At 51.8% G+C, this 19,811-nt stretch overlaps 1 protein-coding gene across 10 annotated transcripts in view; it reads right to left on the bottom strand.

The window, feature by feature from the left end:
- Catsperg (cation channel sperm associated auxiliary subunit gamma) overlaps nt 1–19,811 on the bottom strand; it is a 29,057-nt gene that overhangs the window by 9,016 nt on the left and 230 nt on the right. For 6 of the 10 annotated variants that reach the window (XR_002025650.2, XM_019208757.2, XM_019208759.2 and 3 more), the window contains exons 2-22: nt 17,839–18,124; nt 17,700–17,753; nt 15,744–15,888; nt 15,543–15,669; nt 15,311–15,380; nt 13,769–13,924; nt 9,020–9,191; nt 7,191–7,328; nt 6,652–6,711; nt 6,351–6,467; nt 5,610–5,660; nt 5,379–5,508; nt 4,164–4,275; nt 3,444–3,602; nt 3,249–3,358; nt 2,068–2,281; nt 1,405–1,467; nt 1,137–1,308; nt 914–1,032; nt 389–469; nt 243–299 (exon numbers count right to left, since the gene is read on the bottom strand). Coding sequence is in view for 9 of the 10 variants with exons in the window: in XM_019208757.2 (XP_019064302.1) it covers nt 243–299; nt 389–469; nt 914–1,032; nt 1,137–1,308; nt 1,405–1,467; nt 2,068–2,281; nt 3,249–3,358; nt 3,444–3,602; nt 4,164–4,275; nt 5,379–5,508; nt 5,610–5,660; nt 6,351–6,467; nt 6,652–6,711; nt 7,191–7,328; nt 9,020–9,191; nt 13,769–13,924; nt 15,311–15,380; nt 15,543–15,669; nt 15,744–15,888; nt 17,700–17,753; nt 17,839–18,093 (2,562 nt within the window). In the remaining variant the exon portion in view is untranslated. Of the gene's footprint in view, nt 1–242; nt 300–388; nt 470–913; nt 1,033–1,136; nt 1,309–1,404; nt 1,468–2,067; nt 2,282–3,248; nt 3,359–3,443; nt 3,603–4,163; nt 4,276–5,378; nt 5,509–5,609; nt 5,661–6,350; nt 6,468–6,651; nt 6,712–7,190; nt 7,329–9,019; nt 9,192–13,768; nt 13,925–15,310; nt 15,381–15,542; nt 15,670–15,743; nt 15,889–17,699; nt 17,754–17,838; nt 18,125–19,726; nt 19,806–19,811 lie in introns of those variants that run through there. The other 4 variants (XM_033765774.1, XM_019208758.2, XM_019208756.2 and 1 more) reach the window with 4 other exon arrangements.

Genomic DNA, 19,811 nt, shown 5'->3' with positions numbered 1-19,811 from the left:
ACATACACAAACAGACAAGCTTGTGTGCAACCTACACATCTGTGACATTAGCCCTTTCTAAAAAGATGAATGGAGCAAAGGAGCAACTGGGTGGGTGGATGAATACTGAAAGTGAATGGGAAGGCAGGAAGTTAGAAATCCATTAGTGGGACTCTGGAGAGAACACTGGGTATCAGCCCCTGGGAGCCCTGGCCCAACCCCTCCCGTCCGAGCAGAGGGCCCAGTATCCCAAGCTCTAATACTTGCATGCGGAGCCCAAAGTGGGTGCTCTGGAAGCAGTGCCCAGAAGACCCCCGAACCTGCAGGTAGAATCAGGTGATGACAGTGGTCCCCACGGGCCGTGCTTTCTCCTCATCCCGTGTCCCTCCCCTGCAGGCTTGGATCGCACCTTGACCATCACTGAAGTCTTCATGAGATGATGTCCACTAATGCCCTGGTCATAGCAAAGCTTTTTATCCCTGAGCGTAATCTGCAGAGGCAGAGTAGGAGAGGCAGAAATAAGAGGTAGACAGGTGCAAGGGCCCAGAGACCGCGCCGATTCTCCACAGCCGGGGTGGGGTGGGGATGAGTAGAACCGTGGATTTCCATTTCCCAAGCAGAAGAATCCGCAAACAGTTCCCAGGACCCCAAGAACTCCCTACCCACTTTATCTTTGTTTGTTTGTTTTGTTTTGTTTTGTTTGTAGCTGTGGATGAAACTCGGGACCTTGTGTTTAGGAGGTGGGCGTGGTGCCACTGCATTAAACCCCAAGTCCCGGTTTGTTTTTGAGACGGGGTCTCACTTTGTAATTCAGGCTGGCCTCGAACTCGCAGGATTCTCCTGCCACAGCCCCTTCAGTGTTGGGATTACAGGCCTACACCACTCCTACCAGCTCTGCGAACACCTTGACACCCACCCCCTCGCCCAGCCTTACCAAGAATTGCACCAAGTTGCGAAGAACAGTGGCCTCCTGCTTCGCAAAGGCTTCAATGCAGTGGGGATCAGCCAGCCCGAAACCCACCGCCAGCTTGCTCTGCTCCTGGAAGGCGGAGCCTGGGCGGGGCAGAGGGAGGAGTTAAAGGCCCCGCCCCTCGCATGGTGCTTGGGTCCCAGACCCTTCCTGAACCAGGCACTCCGCTCGGGCCCCGCCCACAGACCCTCTTTGGAGCGCATCTTTAAGGAGAACTCGTAGGAGTTGCCCTTGTCCAGGAAAATGAACTGGGGCAGCTGGTATTCGGACTTGAGGTTGTAGATCTTTTCGTAGCTGGCCATGTCAATGTGCACGCCGCCCGCGCTCAGCCAGTTTCTCTCCAGGTATAAGTAGTAATCCTGGCCGATGATATGAGGCACCAGGCAGAGTCAGTGCCGGTTTGTGGGGGCCTGTGTAGGCACTCCCCGCTCCTACTCTCAACCCTCTCCACATACCTGGTCTTGTTTCTTGTTTTTCCACCAGCGCCAGGTAGGATCGTGCACCGGGTCCGCATAGGGCTGCAGGAAACAAAGGAATAAAGAGGCAGGATGATCCTAGGCAAGTGGCAGCCTCAGATCCACCTTGCCCGGGGTTCCATCCCATAACCCAAAGCAGATGGTATCTATCCAGCCAGTCCCCAAACCCAGACTTTTCTTTTGTGGCACTGTGCATTGAACCCAGGGCTTTCGAACTAAGCTGCATCCACAGGTCCCTGCCCTGTGTCAGGTTTTTTTTTTTTTTCTTTTAACATAGTCTCGATAAATTGCTAGATTGCCCAGGCTGGGTCCTAATTTGCAATCCTCCTGCCTCAGTCTCAGACTGCTGAAATAACAGGCACGCACCACCATACCCGGCATCTGAACCCAACTTCTCCCAAAAGCTGTAGCCCCCAAACCACTCTTCACAGTCCTGCTCATACCAGCCCTGCCTCCACCCCAGTCCTGGAACCTCGGTCTCCAATTCTTTTTTTTTTTTTTGGTACCGGGGATTGAACTCAAGTCCTTGTGCTTTCAGGGCAGGCGGCAGAACCACTGAGCCAAATCCCCAGCCCTCGGTCTTCAACTCTGCTGCATAGGTCGGTTCCCTCTGCAGGGTGTCAGACACCACAGGGCACTCACCTTGTTGTACTTGGAGTGTAGCCAGAGCAGGTAGTAGAGGAGGCCCTGGTAAACGGCAAGAGACTTCTTGCTGTGGAAGCCTGAGCGCTCCAGGATGTGCGGTGGCCTAGCCAGGTAGCGCTCCTCACGAGTGTAGGCCTGAGGGTTGGGCAGGTTTGCCAGGCTCAGCATGGTGAAGGGGCACTGGTTGGTGAAGGACAGCACCGGGTGGCCCCTGCACAGTGGCAGTGGGGGTGACAGCTGACTAGTGTGCCTGCCAGCACCCCACGAGCCTCCCAGGCCTCACCCCCACCTCCACGCCATTGGCTCCCCAAATCAAATCTGGCCCTGTGCTTCAGCCTGCCTTGCCAGAGCCCTCCTACTTTACCCCTTGGCTGCCCTGGTTCCTCAGACCACAGCCCCTGTCCGCTACAGCAGATCCCCCAAGCCCTCTACTTGGCATTTGTTTGGTGCAGTGTGGTGTGCGTTGTTTGTGTGTGTTACTAGGGACTGCACCCAAGTCCTTCACACTGAGCAAAGTCCCCCGACCTTTTTTTATTTTTCTCATTGTGAGACAGGTTCTCCTTAAAGTGCTCAAGCTGCCCTTGAATTTTGCTGTTGTTGTTGTTGAGGTATCATCATGCTATGTAGTCCAGGCCTTGAACTCATGGCAATCCTCCTGCCTCAGCCTCCTGAGTGCTGGAATTACAGATGCGTGTGCCACTGTGCTGTTATTTATTTTTTTTTAAAGGCATAATCTCCCTATAGAGATCAGGATGGCTTTGAACTATGTAGCCAGGCTGGGTTTGAAACTTCAGCCATCTTCCTGCCTTAGTCTCCCAAGTGCTGGGATTACAAGTGCGCACCAAAACACCTGGCTAACCTGTGATTCTGTTTGTTTGTTTTTTCTTAACTTGTGATTATTCAACACCCACTCTCTTTTCTTCCTCAGCACCTTTGTATGCATGGTCCCACCCCTGCCCAGAATACCAGTTGCACTTCTCCACCTGGCTAATTCTCCTCACCCTTCAGGTTCTGGCTCTGACAACTTCTCCTTGACACCCTCCCTGATGCGCCCTCCCGCTAGGCTGGGTTTGGCTCCTCTGAGCTTCACAGGTGCTGAGCTCTCCCCTTCCAGCCCGGAGGTGCAGCTCCCACACATGGAGCTCCTGGGGCCACCTGCCTGGTCCCTATCTTCTTACCCCTGTCGCTCTAAGTGGTAGTGGCTCTGCTGCTGGTACAGCAGTAGCTTCTCCACAGGCACGAGCCTCTTGACCAGGCGACCCTGCCCATGGCCCATGAGGTACACCAGCTGCGGGAAGGGCAGTCAGTCAGCGAGGTGCCCTCAGTCCCCCGAGGCGAGCGCCCCCTCGTGGCCCCGCGGCACCAGCCTGCACCTGGTACAGCTCCCTGTCTTCATAGAAGAAGGTGACCGTGGTCTCATTGGCCGCGTAAAGGGACGACTGTTGCAACATTTGCAGACTGAAGTGGATGCTCCAGCCCCGGGACGGGAACAGCTGGTACACGCGGTAATCGCCCTCCAGGAGGTACCAGATCTGTGGGGCAATGGACTGTGTGTCTGGGCCGGGACCTCCAGCCACACCCTCCCTAGGCCTAGGGAGTGCAGAGGCTTGAAGGGCACCCCAGGAGGGACTAGGTGAGCTGCATGCCTCTCTGAGGTACCATCTCTCCGCTTGTCCCAGCCCTGTCACATCGGGTTCCAGCCCCCAGGCCAGAACGTGTTTGTTTGGTACCAGGGATCGAACTCAGGTCCTTGTGCTTGTGAGGCAGGTGGCAGAATCACTGAGCAAAATCCCCAGCCCTGTTTGTTTTTTGAGACAGGGTCTCACTATGCACTACTTCAGGCTGGCCTTGAACTCACTACGTAGCCTAGGCCAGCCTCGAATTCACAGTGCTCCTCCTGCCACAGCCTCTTGGTGCTGTGTGACTTTGACAAATATTTTTACCCTCTCTGAGTTCCAGGGTTCTGTCATAGATGGAGCTTCTGATGCTCTTTCCTGGGGCCCCCAAGGGTACCCCCTCTGCCCCTTTACCCTGAGGGGAGGAGGGTTGGGGTTGAGCAGGGAGGGAGCGGGGACTGGGGCAGGGCAGCCCACCTCTTCCGTCTCCGTGATAACAGCAATGTCCCCGCCAAATGAGTTGACCAGGTATTTGATACTCAACTCTTTGGGGAAACCTGCCAGGTAGGTGTAGTTTTCCGCATTGTAGCTACAAGGGACAGAGACAGCGAGGTCAGAGCATGGGGACATCTGGAACCAGGCCTAATACAACACAGGACCCACTGACCAATTCCCTGCTTCCATGTGAACCAGTGAGAAGGAACCTGGACTCCTAGCTTCTGCCCCCACCCCACACCCCCAGTGACCTTCTCCCCTTCTGTAGGGTAGATGCAGTTTGGTATCCAGCATGGAAGTGCTGAGAAAGTAGGGAGGAGCCTAAACTGTCCTCAGAAAACGCACTTCTAAGGGATTTAGTTCAGAGGTGCTGCCGCCTGCCTGGCAAGTCCAAGGTCCTGAGTTTGATCCCAGTATATAGTACATGTCTTTAAAAAAAAAAAGAAAGAAAATGCACTTCTACTGCTCACCTAGCTTGAGTCCTTAAATAAAGTTTCTTTTTTGTTTTTTTATTGAGACTGGGTCTCAGGGTCTCACTATGTGTGTAGTTCAGGCTGGCCTTGAATTCACTGTGAAGTCCAGACTGGCTTTGCACTTGCAGGAAACCTGGCTCAGCATCCGAAGTGTTGGGATTATAGGCATGCACCATGATGCCCAGCCACATAAAGCTTCATTTTAAGAAAGACATGCTTGTAACCCTAGCACCCTGCGAGGCTGAGGCATAAGGAATGCAAGTGCCAGCCCTGCTGGGGCAACTCAGCAAGACCCTGTCTCAAAATTTTAAAAAATAATAAAATAGAAAGGGCTGGGGATGTAATAACTCAGTGCAAAGGTTCTAGGTTCAACCCCCAGCTCCACAAAGTAAGTATTTAAATATGTATCAAGCTGGGCATGGTGGCGCACGCCTGTAATCCCAGCACTCGGGGAGACTGAGGCAGGAGGATCGCTGTTGAGTTCCAGACCAGCCTGGGCTACATAATGAGTTCCAGGTCAGCCTCAAGTACATAGTGAGACCCTGTCTCAAAAAACAAAACAAAACAAAACAAAATGGATCTATTTTCCCCATCCTATCCCCGACTATCCCAATCCTTGGTTCCCTGCTTAGTTCTGACACAGTAACCTGGGCCTCCCCTGAAGGTTTGGTGACTTCCAAAAGCCCCACATTCTGCCTGGGCACCCGAGGTGGGGCCTGCCCACCTCTGCAGCAAGAAGTTGCCCCAGATGAACAGCAGGTTGTTGTAGGTGTTGAAGAACAGGCCCTTGGGCACCATGGGGGAGCTCGTGTACATCTCTGCGCCTACCATCATCAGGAACTCCATGCCCTCAGCTGATTGGAGCAAAGGAGAGAATACAGCACAGAAATGGGGTCTCCTGGGCCCCTCCTGGCTCCTACCTGCTTTGAAAGCCACCCCTGCCTTCCCCTCCTACCATCAGGGATGAAATCTGGGATGATGTAGAGGACTTCCGTGACGTCACTGCCTGCGGGTGAGAACACAGCCACTTTCAAACCTGAAAGCAGGGCTATCGGCCTCCTGTACCTCCCAAAACCCTCTCCAAGGCTTCCCATTTGGGCCAGAATTCCTTGAGGAGAATTCTAAAAATATATTGCCTCTGAGAGGATGCAGACCAATGAGGGCATGAGACTTATCTCCACTGGCCCCGACTATGGGGTCTTATGCAGTGCCCAGCCTGTACAACTATATCTGGCAGCCTAGTTCAACTGCAGGCAAAATGAAATCAACTCTACTTTTCGTTAGCTGCACAACTTTTCTGGTTAGCTCTGCTCCCCTCTTCAATCTCAGGCCCTGTCCTCTTCCTTTGGTTCCAGCCGCATGGACACTCTTGGTTTCTCTAGCCCACCAGAGCTTCTACTGTATTCTCCACTCTACTATCCCCTTTTTCTCCCTCCCACCCTCAGTACTGGGGATTGAACCCTGGGTCTTCATCCCAGCCTTTCTTTGTTTTTTTTTATTTTGAGATAAGTTCGCTAAATTGCCCAGGTGGAACTTGCAGTCCTCCTGCCTCAGCCTCCCTCAGTGCTTGCATTACAAGCGTGTGCCACAATACTCAGGGTCTACCTCCTTATCTCCCCTTCCTCTGCCTCCTGGGCCCACCGCCCTCCGGATGGAGACCCACTCTGGTCACCCTGCCCCACATCGCCCTGGTTACTCATGTTGTAGCGGACCACGCGGAAAGACTTGGTGTTGAAGTCCTCGACCTCCACCAGCAGCAAAAGAATGTACTCGCCGGAGAGGTACTCAGCCCACGTAATGGAGCAGTTGCCAACTGAGGACAGAGGGTGGGTCCATAGCAGCCTGGGCTGGCCACACACACAACACACACACACTCCACCCTCTCAGACACCACCCATCGGTTCCCAGGAGGCCCCCACACCTCCTTTCCCACTTCCACAGCCCCCCTCCCCTGCTGTCCTTCTCCCCCCTTGCAGACCCACGGAAGGATGCCCTACCGAACATATGCTTGCATAAGGACCCGCCTTTGGGCAGCATCTCGAAGGACACACGGCCATCTGGGGGGCAAGAGCAAGCTCAGGCCCTTCCCACCCTGCAGCACCCAACCTGTTCCCCGCTCTCTGCTCCCCGGGGTGTCCTCCCTGTGCTTCTGGCCCTCCATCCTCAGTGTGCCACTGGACTTTCCCTCACCCACTGTCCCCGCAGTGTGTCTCCAGGCACAGCCATGGGCTCAGGTCTGGCTAAGGAGAGGGTCAGTCACAGCACACCCTCGGCCTGGATTAGAATTAGTATGAAGAGGCTGCTCCCATTGTCACCTCCAGCCCCTGGCACCTCCTTACTGAGGAGTCAGCCCAGGGCCTTTTGCACTGCATGCTTAACTGCATAACCACACACACACCTTGCACACATATACACACACACACACACACACACACACACACACACACACACGCACGCACTGGCTCCCCGCTGGGACACTTCCAAAAGGGCACATGATTTGGAATGAGAGGTCTGGAGGGGTCTTGGGTTCCCTTACCAGTGATGGTTCCAAAGTGCAGATAGCCCTCATGCTTCCCTGTGGGGAGGGCCATGACGTACTCAGAGCCATTGCTGTGGAAAAGCACCGGACACAGCCTCTTGATGCATTCGGTGGCCAGGACCCGAACCCAGCTGCCTGGTGGGGAGGCAGCATGGGGCCTCAGGCCTTAGGGAGCCCATATGCTGCCCCTTGGGGTGGTGTCTGTTAACCCTGGGCAGTGCCAGCAGCTGCTTTTGAGAAAAACCCCATTGTTTGTCCTCTATCTCTGAGGTCCAGCTGGTGCAGGCTCCTCTCACTGCCCTGGCCAGAGCCACTGGTTTGGAACAGGGCATTAGACCAAGCTGGGAAAATCAGAGCTCATCCCAGATTACAACTGTAGCAGAGATGCCTTCCCTGGGGCCACGGAGGGCTGAAAGTGTCCCCTTGCTGCTGGGGTAGGAGCAGCCATAGCAGCTGCAGGGAGGAGACGTGTCCCTGTCCAGCTCCGCCTGACAGTGACAGGTGTGCTCCTGGGCTTGTCAGCTACATAAGCCCAGAAACAGCCCTTTTCTGTGGCTTAAGCCAATTTTCACTTCATTTCTCCTATGTCAAAGGGCACTAAAGGAGGAAAATGGAGTTTCTGGGAGCATGCAGTAATGTAAGTTATGAAACTTTTCCTTTCCGTTTCTTTTTAATTCTTTTTAGTGGTACCAGGGACCCAACCTGGGTGAAGAGGATGCTCTACCACTCCCATCCCTTTAGTTTTTGTTTTCTTATTTTGAGATGGGGTCTCACTAAATTGTCCAGCTGGAACTCAAACTTGTGATCTTCCTGCCTCAGCCTTTCTCAGGGCTAGGGTTACAGGTGTGCATCACATCTGGCTACTACAGTACAGTTATCTGTAACCCTACAAACTGACATCTTTCCTTTAATGGGGGAACAAAAATAACTAGGGCTTTGGTAGCACTTAAAAAATGGAAAGATCAAAAGTGTCTTGTTTTTCTTTTTGAGACAGGGTCTCACTCTGTAGTCCAGTCCCGTCCTAGTCAAAGTATGATTTTCCTTTCTGATCAATCACATTCATGGCTTTTCCCCAACTGTATGTGTTGTCTGTCTGTCTCCTCTTGGTGTCTCCCTCTGACACACTATGCTTCCCCCAACCCTGTCCCTCTCTTAGTATCTATCTTTCTCACTGAACTTCCTTCCCTCTTTCTTTCCTTTCTTTCTTTCTTTCTTTCTTTCTTTCTTTCTTTCTTTCTTTCTTTCTTTCTTTCTTTCTTTCTTTCTTCCTTTCTAGCACTGGGGATTAAACAAGTGCTCTGTGACTGAGCTACAGCCTCAGCCCTTTTTTCCTTTTCTTTCTTTTTTTGGTACTGGGGATTGAACTCAGGACCTTGCACTTGCAAGGCAGGTGTGGGGACACTGACTAGAACTGGCCCCTTTTCATTCTTTACTTTAAAATAGGGTCCTGTTCAATCACTCAATCACCCAGGCTGGGTGTGAACTTTTGATCTTCCTGCATTCACCTCCTGAGTAACCGGGATTACAGGTGTTCACCACCATGCCCATTTCGTCTCTTTAGGTTTTTCTTCCTGCCATTCTGCCTGTGTGAGCCCCCGTGGATTCCTCTGGCTCTCGACCCCCTCCCACCCTGCTGGTGCCTCCTTCTTGCAGCTGGCTCACTGGAAGGCTGGGGGAGCTTCCAGCTGCATGGAGAAGGTGAGGATGCCAGGCGGCTGGGCAGGGTGGTTCACGACTTTCGCAGCTCCTTTCCTGCCCCCAGTTGCCACTGCGACAGTTCCAGCCCCAGGCCCTCCAGGAGTCCCCTCGCCTGAGGCGGCCCTTACCGCTGCTGTGGCTGCGGTCGTAGAGTGTGGCATAGGTGCCTGTAAAATAGTAGACCAGCTGGTTCTGGCGAATGAAAAGGGTGCTCTCTGTAGAGATGGCATCGTAGATGGTGGCCGAGAAGTCAGCCTGGGGGCAGTAGAAGGAGTCTACCCAGCAGCTGTCAATGCTCAGCTGGGGGGAGCAGAGGTCATGGTGAGTAGGGGACCTGGGCCTAAGGTTCCATATCCTGCCTTGGGGCCCCTCCTGCTCTAACCACCTGGGATGGAGGGACACAAGTCATAGCCGCAGGTGCTCTACCTGTCCACCTGTGACTGTACCTTGGTAGCCAAATTTTTAGGGAAGCAGACATCCCAGACCTCATTCAGCTGGGCATTTTGTGCTCTTTGGAGTTGAACGGTGCACAGCATGCTCAGCGGCACTCAACAGTCCCTGTGCCCGTGGGAACAAATGCAAAATATCCCATGCCTGGCTCAAGGGTCACACTGACAGTTCTAGTCTACCATGAACCCACTTCACTGTCTGGTTAGCACCACCCGAGTCAGGGGCCAATTACTAATACTGACAACGTCCCAAGCAGTGACAACATCACCAATCCAGGGTTCTTGTCAATAAGATAGAATCTAAATCAAATGTCTAGAACTCACTACTCGCTATAGGTATATGAATGATGTGCACTGAAACACACACCCCCAAATTCCTGTGTTGAAATCCAACATGAATGTATTTGGAGATGGAGTGTTTAAGGAGGTAATTAAGATTTTGTGAAGTGGGGCTGGGGATTTAGCTCAGTGGTGCCATGCCTGCCTGGCAAGTACAACATCCCAAGTTCAATCCCCGGTATGGGGGTGGGTGGGTAAAAAGAGATTCAGTGAGGTGCCAGGTGTGGGTGCATATGCCTGTGAGGCTAAGGCAGTAGGATCAAAGTGAGTTGTTTTTGGTTTTGGTACCAGGGATCAAACTCGGAACCTTGTGCTTTTGAGGCAGGCAGTACCACCACTAAGCTAAATCCCCAGCCTGATCAAAGTAAGTTTGAGGCCACTACATAGTGAGACCATGGGGCCAGGGATTTAGCTCAGCGGTTTGGTGGCCTGCCTCGCAAGCGCAAGGACCCGAGTTCGATCCCCAGTACCAAAAACAAAAACAAACAAACATAGTGAGACCATGTTTCAAAACCAAACTAATAAACTTTGGGAAGATGGGAAAATGATGAATAGCAGAGAAACAGCCTTTCTGAGATTTGGTGTCCAGATGCTGAAAAATAGCAGGAAGTGAGGAAGAGAAGGAGGGAAGTGGGTCCCCAGACCCAGCAAGGATCTGAAGCCAGAATTAAAGCCCACAGAGAGAGTGAAGAGAGAGATCTCAATGCAAGAGGAGGAGGTGGCAAGCAGCTCTTTCTCCCTAAGACCTGACTCACCATGTGGGAGGAGCAGCTCAAACCTGAAGATGAAGAGTGACTACTGGCGACCCCAGAGTCCTCCACAGAGACACACATCAGTGGAACAGCAAACTGGACACAGTGGACCTCACTGGCTGGTGAGTTATCTAGGCTCAGTCATCCCCCAGGAGAAGGTGATTAGCCATCTTGGAGAGGGGCTGAGTTCAGATCTCAGAGCAGCTTTAGGCTGGCTCAATCTAGCAGCTCCCAGTGTCAGGGAGAGGTAGAATCCAGTTCAAGTCTGCAGGAGGTCAAGGAGCCAAGTTCAAGTGGCAGAAGGTACAGAGAGTGCTGCAGACTGGGGGTTCTAGACTCACAGCCAGAAACCAGCCCCAACTTTGTGGAACTAAAGGTACAGTCTTGCTAGGATTATCCACTGCACCATTGTCAATCTATAGCTGGCCTGCTGGGATTGATCAACATGGATTTGGGCTCTGTCTATCCACTCTGTCTACCAGTGATGGCAGAGACATGCCCTGAAGTGGACATTTATTTTCTCTTTTCTTGTTTTGTTTCTCTTTTTTTGTTTTGTTTCTCTTTTTTCTTGTTTGTTGTCCTCTTTATATGTGTGAACATTGTTTCTAGTTTTGTTCTGTTCTGTTCATTTTTATTTCTTCTCTTTCTCTCCTGTCTTCACCAGTTTCCCAAAGTTCACATAATCTTCCTTTGTCCTACAGCCTTGCTTCTAATCACTGCTGCTTCTCCTCCTTCTCTATTTTTCCTCACAGCCCCTTTTAAATTTTCCCCAATGGTAAAATTGCTATATTGAGGGCAGATTTTCTGAATGCAGTTTTGTGGTTTTAGATTGTGTTATATAACCACAAATATAGTTCATAAAGTTAAAGGTGGCAAATTAATAGTTACCACAGTTTGTCATTCTCTAGGCTGTGTTTGATGCTACTGTTATTGCTGATTTAGAGACTCAATCCAAAAATGATCATCTCGGGCTGGGGATTTAGCTCAGTGGTTCCATTGCCTGCCTTGCAAGCACAGGGACCTGAGTTTGATCCCCAGTACCAAAAAACAAACAAACAAACAAAAAATCCAAGAATGGTCATCTGAAATGAGTAGGCACTTCTCATATGAAGAAATAGAAATGTCAAATACATATATGAAAAAATGTTCAACATCACTGGTCATTCAAGGGATGCAAATTAAAACACCACTGAGATTCCATCTCACTCCAGAAAGACTGGTTATTATCAATATAACAGACAATAACACATGTTGGCAGGGCTGTGAGGAAAAAGGAACCCTTCTCCACTGTTGGTGGGAGTGTAGACTGGTGCAAACACTGTGGAAATCAGTGTAGAGATTTCTCAAAAAATGAAAACTATAGGGCCCATGTGACCCAGCGATTCCCCTTCTTGGTACCTTCCTGAAAGAATTAAAAGCATCATACCACAGTGATATCAGCCCAATCATGTTTATTGTGGCATGATTTTTTGTTTGTTTTTTGGTATTGGTTTTTTTTAGACAGGGTCTCACTATGTAGTCCAGGCTGGCCTCAAACTTACTGTGCAGCTCAGGCTGGCTTCCAACTCACAGGGATCCTCTTGCCTCTGCCTCCAGGGTGCTGGGATTACAGGCATGTGCCATTATGTCGAGCTGTATAGTGGCACAGTTTGTAATAGCCAAATCTTGGGAACAACCTAAATGTCCTTCAACTGATGAGTGGATAAAGGTGTGGGTTTTTTTATGTGATGGAGTACTACTCTGCCATAAAGAAGGATGAGCTTGAGACATTTCGAACTAAGTGGATGCACCTTAAGACCATACTCTTAAGTGAAATAAATTGGACACATGTCTAAATATTGCATTTGGGGTATGTAAACTGAAAGTGTAAATAAGGACCAAAATATATAATAGATATTGGGAATTTTGGTTTTTCTCTTTTTTTGGTACTGAGGATTGAACTTGGGACCTTGCACTTGCAAGGCAGGTGGTGGCACCATCGAGCTAAATCCCCAGCCCTGATATCAGGAAATGGGAAGAAAATGCTCAGATGTGAAGGAGAACAAGAGATTGGGGAGGAGAAAGGAAGGAAGGGATGAGAGAAAAAAGAACAGAAGGAAAAAATGGAAACAAAGTTCTTATAAATAAGGAGGGGAAGAGAGGCTAAAGGAAGGGAGACAATGAGGGAAAAAGAAGAGGCAAGATATAACAAATACAGGTACAAATTCCCACGATGAATGTTAATCATTCTGTATGTCTAAAGTGTACCAATAAAATCACAGAAATAAGCAGTACACTGGGTCCCCCACATCCTGATTACATCAGGATGGGCACATGGTCTGAGCACGCTGAGTGGGACCTGGGGTTATAAGGGAAACATCTTTCCCACTGTCTGTGGCCCTGGAAGATGCAACCTTGCAACTTTCTTCTCCAAAAGGCAGAAGTGTTTTGAACATAAAGTTCACACTGAGAAACACAGCCTAAGAGACGGAGAAACCCAATCTTGGCGACACTGTTAAAAATCCTGGGTCAAAGCCAGTTGTGATGGCGAATGCCTGGATGCCCAGCACCCTCCACTTTTCCACTTTGTTTTTTTAAAGAGGTCTTGCTGGGTTGGCCACACTGGCCATGAGCTCCTGGCTTAGGCAATACTCCTGCCTCAGCCTCTGGCACAGCTGGGAGCACAGGTCCACACCACCATGTCTAGCTTCCCTCTCCACTTAGGGCAGATGGTTCATGGAGCTCCCAAATCCATGTCCCCATCTTCCTTGGTGACAGAAGTTAGTCCAGCACACGGCACACAGCCTTCTGTGCAGCTAGAGAGAGCAAATGACACGTTCCTCCCGACTGGAGCACCAGCGCTGTTTCCTCCAAGAGTGAGCGGCACCTGCCAGGCAAACCTGAGACCTGCACTGACTCATTCAAACCCACCCAGACGCGGAGAAGCATCCCTTATGTTCACTCCCTCCCCATTCTGAAACAAGGAAGAATCTGAAGCCTGGGGCACATGTCCAGGCAATTCAGAAGGCTCCGGATGTGGGAGATGCTACGGTACATGCTGACCATCCACAGTGAGCGCTATGAACAGCACAGTGGCAAATCTAAGTATCGTTCCCATTTTACAGAATGGGAATCAGGCCCAGGTCGGTAAAGTGACTTGCCCAAGGTCCCACAGTCAGGAAGTGGCAGAATTAATATTGGAACCTGGGCCACCGGGCAGGCAGAGGTCCCTTCATGCTCCTTGGGGGATGGCTGAGTCTTTGGGTCCCATTCTGTAGCCCCAGCCCCCAGCCCCACTTAGGTGCAGAGTCCCACACCCCTTGGCAGTCTCCAGGCCCCCTGGCCTGGCAACACTCACCTCCACAAGAGAAAAGGTCTCAAAGTTGGTGTCGCTTAGCAGGATGGCCTTCTCATTGGGAATGCCACCCAGGATGAGCACTGGCGACTGGTCCAGAGTGTACCACAGGGGCCTCGAGGAGGCATTCACGAAGTACTGGGGTGTCAGGTCAAAGAGCTGCCAGAGGCAGCCATGGAAGCTACTCAGTGCTCCCCAACTCTCCCATGTCTCTCTCTTATCTAAGGAAAAGCCAAAGTCCCCACCCAGCCTCACAAGGTCTCCCACAATTTTCTCTGTCATCTCCCAGACCTCATTTCCTACCTCTCTGTCCAGCCCTGTGGCCTCTGTCCTGCTTCTCAGATGCACCAAGCACAATGTGACCTCAGGGCCTTTACACAGGCTATTCCCTCCACATGAATCTTGTACCCACATGACCCTTCTGTTCTCTGAAGCTTTATTCAATGTCAACTTCTGTGAAACTTTCCTTGACTGCTCCATTAAATGCTGCAGTCTTCTCCTGCACAGGCCCACCCCCCTCACCCTCTTTGGTTTCTCTCCAAACCTCTTACTTTTTATTCTTTTTCTGGGACTAGGATTTTATGAAGCCATAGCCTTCACACCGAATTACATCCCCAGTCCTTTTTAATTTTTTTTTTTCTGTAGCGCTGGGGATTAAACCCAGGACCTCATGCATGTTAGGTAAGAGCTCTACCACTAAGATATATCTCCGGACCTTTTTAATGTTATTTTATTTTTTATTATTCATTGATTTATAAAAAAATCCTTTATAAGAATATGAAAGAAAACTTCAAGTTAACTCTAACCAAAGATCCAGATGTTATAGTAATTAGGCCGATCAAGGAAAAGCTGACTCCAGCCTTTTTTAAAATTTTGAGACAGGGCCTCACTACGTTGCTCAGGCTGGACTCAAATTTGGGTCCTCCTACTTCAGCCTCTCAGACCAACCTTTTAACTGGACTCGATTTTCTTGTGTACTGGTTTGGTGTCTGTCTCCCCCGCTGAAATGTCAACTCTGTGAGGCAGGGCTTGGGGTCTGTGTGTTCACCGCTGTGTTCCCACAATCCCACAGCGTGTGCTCCCAAGTGATGAATGAATGAATGGCTAAATGCATGGACAGTGAGGCAGAATGTGGAGTAGGAGGCCCACAGATGTGGCTTCAACTATCCTTCCACGCATGCTCACAGAAAGACAGTAAGAAAGCAGGTCTCTTCCTTTAAAGCATCAGCATTCACCTCTTTAAAATGGGTATGTGAAGCCAGCCATGGTGGTTCATGTCTGTAATCCCAGCACCCTGAGAGGCTGAGGCAGGAGGATCACAAGTTCAAGCCCAGCCGGAGAAATTTAGTGATTTATCCAGAAATTTAGTGATTTTTGAGCTTTCTCAAAAAAGGGAAGATGTTGTGAGAGAGCACTTCTGCCCAGGGTCGCTGGAAAGAAGCAGGTTTTGCAGTTAGGGAATCTCTTTGCCCAGGCAGTGCTTGGGAATGGATGGAACCTGCTGCTTCTTTTCAATGAGCAGAGCCCCAGCTCGAGGCCCCTCACCTCTGATCCCAGCGTGAACTCAACTGTGTCTTGCTGCTTCTTCAGGAAGCCATTGATATTCACGCGGAACCTGTGGCAGGTAGGGCAGGCCCAGGGCAGGGTCCCATTTCCGGCACAGCCCCCAGCCCACTCCCCACACTCCTCCCCTTCAGGGTCCCCTGCTCCTTTGGAGAATGGGGGCCAGGCACCCCCTCCCAGAGCCTGACCCCAGCCTGGGCTTGGAGAAGGGCACCTTTTATTGGGAATGAAGGGCCCCAGGCCATTGCTGGTGACCTCCACCTTCATCACCACGCTGCCGTTCTGGATGGGCATGGGCATGAACCAGCTCATGGAGCACACCTCCTCTGCCAGGCACAGCCCTGCTGGGAGAGGACTCTGAGGAGCTGCCCACCCAGGTCCCCCTCCGGGGCTCCCTGGCCCAGCTCCCACCCACCTGGGTAGCGGAAGGGCGCTGCCTCCATCCTGATCTGTAGCTGCTCTATCTTCCAGCGGTAGAAGTTCACAGAGGACTGGAAGGTGACCAGCACCACGGGCTTCAGCCCCATTAGGTGGCCACTGCGGACCAGGTCCTCGGAGGGCTGAGGGCGAGACAGCCCCACAGGTGTGTCCTTAAGACGGTCTCTGGGTCACCACCACCTCACCACTATGTCACAGTGACCTTCAGATGTGTGAAACAGCAACAGAGTGCTCTGCACTGTCCCCCAGAGAAGGCTGCAGGGGGACTGGGGATAGGGGCACCAAGGGAGAGATTTAACAGCTTCTGCCACCTTTGCCAGCCCTGCATCCTGAGGGGCACTTGGGCCAGGGTCCTTTCTATCCTTTCTCCTCCACTTGCTTTTGGCCCTGAGTCAATGTTTCCAGTCACAGGGAGCAGGCGCTGGGCACTGGGGATGGCTCCCGATACAAGTAATAATGGCCACTGCCACCCTAGCCCTGTCCACTCCATCTCCTGCCTCCTCACTGTCCTCCCGCTCCTGCCTGAGCCAGATTACACCATCCTCTGTTCAGAGCCTTCTCAGGGTTCCCTGCCACAGTCACCAAACAATAATCCCTGCCCTGGGCCCCCATTCTTTGGAAAAACTGTCTTCTGCCAGGTGTGGTGACGCATGCTTGTAATCCCAGCACTTGGGAGGCTGAGGCAGGAAGATCACCTCAAGGCCAATCTGAACTACATAGTGAAAGCTTGTTTCAAAAAAAAAAATCTATGTATATGAGCCTGGCATGGTGGCATACACCTATAATCCTGGCACTTGTGAGGCTGAGGAAGGAGTATCACCATGGGTTTGAGAGCAACCTGATCTACAGTGAATTCAAGGCCAGCCTGCACTATAAATCAAGACTTTGTCTCAAACAACAACAACAGCAAACCTAAAAAAAGATTCTATGTATATGAAACATTCATAACAGGCAAAATTGTGGGGAAAGAAAGTAGATTTAGTTTTCTCCTGAGGCTGGAGAGAAGGAGCTTGAAATTAGGAGTGCCTGCTAATGGGTACAGGGCTTATTTTAGATTGTAAAGATATTGTGTAGGGACTGGGGATTTAGCTCAGTGGTTCTGCCGCCTGCCTCAAAAGTACAAGGTCCCAAGTTCAATCCCCAGTACCACAAATACACACAATATTTTTGTTGTAAAAGTTGTATACTTTTGTAAGTTTTACAAAAAAGAATTGAATTACATGCTTAAAAATGATCAACTGGAGGCTGGAGATGTAGCTCAGTGGTAGAGCACTTGCTTGGCATGGGTTCAGTCAGTCTCAGTGGCCCCATCCATCCCTTCCCCCACCAACCCAAGACCCTAGCCATAGGTTCCATGGCCTGAATTCCATCCCCAGCAGCACAAAACAATGTAAAACCTGAATGTTATGGTATGTGAGCTTTTGCAAAAAAATATGGCCAAAAGGGGAAAAAATCTTGAGCACCTATTATATGAGATACTGGGAACTCTATACAGATAGTCCTTTTTCTTCTGTGTGTGTGTGTGTGTGTGTTTTCTTTGTTTTGTTTTGTTTAAACAGGGTATTATTAGATCAGACTGGTCTTGAACTCACTGTATACCTCAAGCTGGCCTCGGACTCACAGCAATCCTCCTGCCTCAGCCTCCCAAGTGCTGGGATTCGGGGCATAAACCACCTTTTTCTTTTTCAGTAGTTGAGACTGACCCCAGTAAACACTCTTCTGCGTCCCTGGCCCTTTTTATTTTTTGAGACAAGATCTCACTAGGCTATCCCCAAATTTGCAATCCTGCTTCAGGCTCCTGAGGAGCTGGGGAGTTACAGGTGTCTGCACCTGAATCTGAATCCTCATTTTCCCAGGGTTGTATGGTGCTACCACCTGCCTAGTAAGCTGAGGCCCTGGGTTGGGTCCCAGAGGGAAGGGGACACCCACTCACCTGTCCCTCACAGGAGTAGTTGATTTTGAGGTAGTAAGGGAAGCCCAAGTATTTCTGCAAGGAGAGGTGGGTGAAGTGCTCAGGGCCACGAGTACTGGTTCAGAACCCTTCCAGGCTCGTCTGACCCTAGTCCCCTCACCTCTTGTGGATCAATGGGCGAGTCCACCAGCATGCTGAATACGCTGTCCACTGTATCCACCGGCTCTTGATCATAGAAGCGGTCACTCATGTGGGTGTCACCTACCCTATCAAACTTGTTCAGGACAACCTTCCAGGTGCAGTCCTGGAAATCATCGCTTTCCCACACCCTCGACGACGCCAGTGGTACCGCCAGCAGTGCCCAAAACACCCGAAGGACTCGTACTCTTGGCCACACAGAACCGGGAGGGAACATGGCTGGGCAGCGCACTGTGTGCAGCTAGAAACTGGAGAACGCGGAGGTCAAAACCCTTCTGCAAGTTTGATCTCTTCGGCTGCTTACTCTTGCTCCTGACCCGGCTCCTTCTCTTGCTCCTAGCCCTGCCCCTGCTAAAACTCCTAGTCTTGCCCCGACTACATCTACCTTCGCCCGCCTCCTGGTCGTTTCAGTTAACCTAGCCCTGCCCCGCCTCCTAGTTCCGCCTCCTCTTGGTTTTCCGCGCCTGCTCTTCTCGCTTCTCTGTTTGACAGAGCGCCTCCAGTTTTCCCTTGTCCCGCTCAGACCTGTGATCACACTCTTGTTCCTGCACCTGGCTCCCCGTTCACTCCTTGCTCCATCCCGGCGCTTGTCCTGGTGCCGTCCCCTTCTCCTCGGTCTGGCCCCGGCCTGGCACCGGGCTTTAACCTGCATCCGGCTCCCGCCCCTCGGGTCGGGGTCCGGAGCCTTCCCGACGCCCGCTCCCTTCCCCTGTCTGCGCCCCCGTCTCGGGCCTGCGGGTTGCTCCTCCCTGGGCTTCCTCCCTTTGCCCCACCCCCTACCCTCGCCCAGAGCCTCCCTCGCCTGCGGCCTCCCTAGCTCCGGAGCGAGCGGCTCCCTACTTTGCTCCGCACCTGTCCGCTTTTCCTTGGAGACTCTCTCCGCCCCTCGGGACCTCTCATAAGAGACCCTTTCTTCGACCCTGTTTCTTTCTTCCTCTCGGGATCTCTCCTCCCGTTGGGATCTCTGCTGTCCCCAGAGTTTTCCCTCTCCCCGGGATCTCTTCTGGCCCAGGGTCTTCCCTTCCTCACCCCTCCCCTTCTTGTCAGAGACCCTTTCTTCTCCCGGGGGTTTCTGCTTAGCCCAGGGCCTGCTCTCCCTTCCAGACCTCGCCACTCCTCGGGATCTCTCCTCGCCCGGGGTTCTCTCCTCACCCCACCCCTTCTCTTGAGAGACCCTGTCTTCGCCCAGGGATCTTTCTTCGCTCCAAGATCTCTCTTCCCCTCGGGATCTCTCCTTCCCGGATCTCGCTTCCCCTCGTGGTCTCTCATCCAGCGATCTTTCTTCTCGAAATCTCTCCTCTCCCCGTGATCTCACCCCTTGGGATCTCTCCTCTCCTCGAGATCTCTCCTCGCCCAGCGATCTCTCCTCACGCCAGATCTCTCCACCCATCGTGATCTCTCCTCTTCCAGCGGTCTCTCTTCGCCTCGAAATCTCTCTTCTCCCCGAGGTCTCACCACCCCTCGGGATCTCTCCTCGCCCCTCGATCTCTCCTCTCCTCGGGATCTCTCCACCCCCCTGCTTCTCTTCTCACGCCAGGATTTCTCCTCCTCCCTCGATCTCACCTCCCCTCGGGATCTCTCCTCGCCCTGCGACCTCTCCTCTCCTCGCCCCTCGACCTCTCCTCTCCTCGGTATCTCTCCTCGCCCCGTGATCTCTCCTCTCCTCGGTATCTCTCCTCACCCCGCGATCTCTCCTCGCCCCGCGACCTCTCCTCTCCTCTGTATCTCTCCTCGCCCCGTGATCTCTCCTCTCCCCGGGATCTCTCCTCGCCGCGGACTTGTCCCTGGATGCCAGATCTCTTCTGACCCCGCGCCCTCTCCTCGTTCCACGCTGATCTTTCGATCCTCACCTTCCCCTCGAAAAGCGACACTTTTTCTCCCCACATGTCACCTTCCCTTTCCAGGTCCAGATTATCCACCTGCCTCTTCCAGTCC

This window comes from Fukomys damarensis, unplaced genomic scaffold (genome assembly GCF_012274545.1).
Source record: "Fukomys damarensis isolate Sample0158 unplaced genomic scaffold, DMR_v1.0_HiC HiC_scaffold_19, whole genome shotgun sequence".
Classification (NCBI taxonomy): domain Eukaryota; kingdom Metazoa; phylum Chordata; class Mammalia; order Rodentia; family Bathyergidae; genus Fukomys; species Fukomys damarensis.
Note: the sequence above shows the minus strand (reverse complement) of the source record. Positions and strands in the feature narration are given on the sequence as shown.